General features: G+C 66.2%; 1 protein-coding gene across 1 annotated transcript in view; it reads right to left on the bottom strand.

Annotated features, from left to right (window-relative positions):
* Positions 1-4,108: 4,108 nt before the first annotated feature.
* The window catches only part of EMIHUDRAFT_246619 (hypothetical protein), a gene marked incomplete at both ends in the record, with an annotated part of 980 nt that continues 550 nt past the window's right edge, over positions 4,109-4,538 (bottom strand). The window contains one exon of the mRNA XM_005766116.1: positions 4,109-4,513. Within this exon, the coding sequence (XP_005766173.1) occupies positions 4,109-4,513 (405 nt within the window). The remainder of the gene's footprint in view (positions 4,514-4,538) is intronic.

The following is a 4,538-nucleotide window of genomic DNA, read 5'->3' as shown; positions in this document are numbered from 1 at the left end:
ATTTCACTCAGTCTGACGCACGCTAATATCTTGCCACGTCTCCACGGAGCTCCGTGTTGCTTCCAGCGCCCTCCCCCGCGCTCCCTGCGGCCATGGCCGATGATCCTAGGAAGAGAGGTCATCTGGCTACCGCGAGAGCGACCCAACTCGTCGACATCGTCCGATGATGGTGCCGCAAAGTCAGCCTTCGGAGGCTATCGTGGGGTCGAGCCGGCAGTAGCCGTGACATGTGGTTCCACCACCCCTCGTAGGCTTTGCCTCTGACCGCCACCGTTCCCAGACTGCCTAATGGGATGGAAAGGAAGGCTGGGCGAGCGTATAGAAGCGTGCTCGACCTCGTCGTGGCAACCTGTACGGCAGCGCTGGTAGGCGCGATGAGCGTCGTGCCACCTGACCCGAGACGGGTCGCAGGCGTCGTACCGAGCGCATCGAGACCGTGTCATGATGTGATCTGCACGGGTGAGTCACGTCGGCGTCAAAGGAGCGACGTGTGACCTGTCAGAGCTTGATCTCTGATCTCAGCGGCGTCGAGTCGTCTCTGGCGCGCGACAAAGGTACATACCCAGGACGCGCAGAGGCAGCTGCGATCCGAGATAGAGCTCTGACAGGTCACACGTCGCTCGTTTGACGCCGACGTGACTCTCGCGTGCAGATCACATCATGCAGGGGTCACGATGCTCGTGCTTTGCGCAGACCTCAAATGGAGGGGTTGGAACGCGGACTGTGCCACACTGAATGGCACTAGCCGTTTCTACAGGGGTAGGCAATGAAACGGAGCTTTGCGCCCTTTCCCGCCCGCCTGGGGGGCACCCAGGCCGGCCACCTGATCGGTAGTGGTGGACGGGAGGCGCGAACAGCGCCATCTTGGGGTCTACACGCCGACCAGTGCTCCCGTCAGTGACCAGGAAGAGGGGATGAGTGGACTTCTCAGCCGCCGGCCGCGCGTCCGTGTGGTCTACAGTTAACGAACCAAAAGCCCTGCTTCCGTTTTAACACAAATTGGGTGGCGAACTCGGCGCCCATAGCTCTGGCTCAGGGAGGCGCCGGCGTCTTGGGCCACGGCGACCAGCAGAGCCAGCTGCTGCCGAAGAAGGTCGAGGCTTTGGCTGACCAGCGCGTCGTCGCTGTGTCGGCTGGAGGCTACCACAGCACCGCCATCACCGCCGATGGCGCTCTCTGGAGCTGGGGCGAAGGGACCCTTGGCAAGCTGGGCCACGGCGACCGGCAGAACCAGCTGCTGCCGAAGAAGCTCGAGGCCTTGGCTGGGCAGCGCGTCGTCGCTGTGTCTGCTGGGTCCCTCCACAGCATCGCCCTCGCCGCCGACGGCGCCGTCTTAACCTGGGGCGACGGGCGAGGGCGAAGGCGGCCGCCTAGGCCATGGAGAGGACCTGTCCAACCAGCTGCTGCCCAAGAAGATCGAGGGGTGGGCGCCGGGGCAGTGAGGTGGGTTTGTCTGTGCGCCCGAGATTCTTACGCTTGTGGTGGTGGTTAGGGGGGGGGGGCACTCGAGCGGAGGATGGGAAGGCGGTGCTGACACCAACATGCCATCCTTAGGTAGGCGGCGGCCACGTTCTTTCTTTCTACGGATGTTGAAACGGATTCGCGCACAATCCCACGCAGGAACGGGCCGCCAAAAAGGCAGCGCGCAGTCGTTTTCTCTTCTCGCGATGTCCACCCCACAGCGCCGCTCGCGCCGCCTCGCCGCCGCCGCCGCCGCCGCCGCACGCTGCCCCCTCACCGACCTGCCCCTCGAGCTTCTCGCGCGCGTCATCTCCCGCTTCGACAGCCCCGCCGACATCGCTCGCGTCGCGGCCGTCTCGCTGCTCTTCCACGTCTCGCTTGCGCTGGAGGGCATCCGCTTGTGGGCGCAAGAGCGCGGCTTCGAGCTGCCGGCGCAGCCAGAGGGCGAGAGCTGTGCCGTGCGGTGGCTGTGCCTTTCGGCGCTGCTGCGCGAGTCCAACCCACCGGCGAGGGCAGCGGCAGGCTCCTCGCACAGCCTCTTCATCGTCGGCGAGGGGCGGCTCTCGTCGTGCGGCAAGGCTCTGAGCTGGCAGCCAGGCTTCCTCGGTCACGGCGAGGGCGTGACGCGGCTCAACACGCCGACCCGGCTCCCTTCACCGCTGGGCGGAAAGCGCGTCGTGAGCATGGCGGCTGGAGGTCTGCACAGCCTCACCCTCACCGCCGACGGAGCCGTCTGGAGCTGGGGCAATGGAGGCCCTGGCCAGCTGGGCCACGGCGACCGGCAGACCCAGTGGCAGCCGAAGAAGGTCGAAGCCTTGGCGGGCCAGCGCGTCATCGCCGTGTCGGCGGGAACTTCTCACAGCCTCGCCCTCACCGCCGACGGCGCTCTCTGGAGCTGGGGCAATGGAGCCTTTGGCCAGCTGGGCCACGGCGACCAGCAGGGCCAGCTGCTGCCAAAGAAGGTCGAGGCCTTCGCTGGCCAGCGTGTCGTCGCCGTGTCGGCTGGAGCCCGCCACAGCCTCGCCATCACCGCCGACGGCGCTGTTTGGAGCTGGGGCGGGGGAGACGAGGGCAAGCTGGGCCACGGCGACCAGCAGAACCAGCTGCTGCCAAAGAAGGTCGAGGCCTTCGCTGGCCAGCGTGTCGTCGCCGTGTCGGCTGGAGCCCGCTACAGCCTCACCATCACTGCCGACGGCGCCGTCTGGAGCTGGGGCTGGGGAACCTCAGGCCAGCTGGGCCACGGCGACGAGCAGAGCCAGCTGCTGCCGAAGAAGATCGAGGCTTTGGCTGGCCAGCGTGTCGTCGCCGTGTCGGCGGGATACTTTCACAGCCTCGCCATCACCGCCGACGGCGCTGTCTGGAGCTGGGGCAGTGGCTCCTTTGGCATGTTGGGCCACGGCGACGAGCAGCACCAGCTGCTGCCCAAGAAGGTCGAGGCCTTTGCGGGCCGGCGCGTCGTCGCTGTGTCGGCAGGAGACAACCACAGCCTCGCACTCACCGCCGACGGGGCCGTCTTCACCTGGGGCGCGGGCGGAGGCGGCTGCCTAGGCCACGGAGAGGACCTGTCGAACCAGCTGCTGCCCAAGAAGGTCGAGGCGTGGGCGCCGGGGCAGTGAGAAGCCCGCGCAGTTGGACAAGGAGGGGATGCTCCGGCTTCTCGCGGCGCTCTCAACGAGGAGAGGATTCGGTTCGGCGTCACGGCGGGGCCGAGCCCGAGGGTGGGCGCGGCGGCGGTGGCGGCGGAGGCGACGACGGACGAGGCTGGTGTTGGCTGAGGCCGTCGCCGAGGCGGCGACCGCCGAGGCTGCGGCGGAGGCTAGGGGAGGGGGTGGAGGCGGCGACCGCCGAGGCCAATCGGTCGGCCGTGGGTGGCAGCTCGCGCTGATGCGGCGGCCCGGCTCGGCGTTCGCCCATACACGGAGGGGTGGAAGGAGCGGGGCAACAGGGAGTAGGCAGTAGCCCATGGGCGCCTTGAGAGACACCTTTAAGGGGGGCACACACACTCGAGCCGACGAAAAAGAAATGAAACATACGGGGTGTGGAGGGTGAGTTGAACAGGGGTTGTGCGCCAAGCCCTCCTGCTCGGCTCCAGCCGGTAGACAAGTCTTGTCATCAACAGAGTAGATGGATCTGACCTCGGGGCCGATGTGACCAAGCGCTGGTAGCGTGGTTTGACCTCTCACCCATGGTCTCACAGTGTGCCGGCAGTCGCCGAGCAGTGTCGCTCACACAAGCCGCAGCACAAGTGACTGAGGGCCAGTGAGGGCGAGCCCATCGCTGTCACAGCTGTGACAGCCGCACAGTAGGCTGTGTCAGCTGTGCAGAGTGTGTGAGCAGCAGAGGAGCTGCTCTCCAGGCTTCTGTCGCAAAGAGCTGCATGCCACCGAAAGCGCTGTCGAGGTTCGCCGAGCGCGGCGCAGGTTGGAGGAAGCCGTCACCGACGAGCGCGTTGGACTTTTCACTCCGGACAAAGACGGGTACACGCACACAAGCCGCGGTCGTGTACCCGTCTTAGCGGCGAGGCGCGGGACCGTCTGTGGCGAAGTGGGTCGCGTCCTCCGATTTTGTTGAACCCAGCATCCACACCCTTTAATAGACCAACTCTCCCGTAGCTAAAAGTACGTACGACCAACCTGAAACCTACACCTCATCCATTCGCCTGCGCGACCACAATTCGCGGGTGGCAGCACGAATCATCGTAGCCCTCCACTCTAAGCATCGCTGGCGAATCGTCCAGCGCTGCAAGTTCGAAGAGGCCGGGTGCGTCCCGACGCAGAAGCACCCGTGGGGCAACACCGCCCTTCGGCGCACGGCGAGACAGCTCTCGCAGGGCATCCTCATTCACAGCGTACGCATGTGCGCTGCCAGCGGGGAGGTGAATGCTGAGACGACCAGCGCTCAGCGCCACCTCGCCGTCAGTGCGGCGGCGCACCTCCCGGGCCACGAGGTGGAGGATCACCGACCAGACGTACGCGTCGTGCGGCAGCCCGAGAATCACGTCCGACGAGCGCTGCTGGAGCGCGAGGTCGAGCGATCCGCCTCGGACCGAAAACTGCGCCGAGGATGTGCACGCAGGC

Source organism: Emiliania huxleyi (genome assembly GCF_000372725.1).
Source record: "Emiliania huxleyi CCMP1516 unplaced genomic scaffold EMIHUscaffold_520, whole genome shotgun sequence".
NCBI classification, from domain to species: Eukaryota; Haptophyta; order Isochrysidales; family Noelaerhabdaceae; genus Emiliania; species Emiliania huxleyi.
The sequence above is the reverse complement of the archived record's forward strand: the minus strand, read 5'-3'. Positions and strand labels throughout refer to the sequence as shown.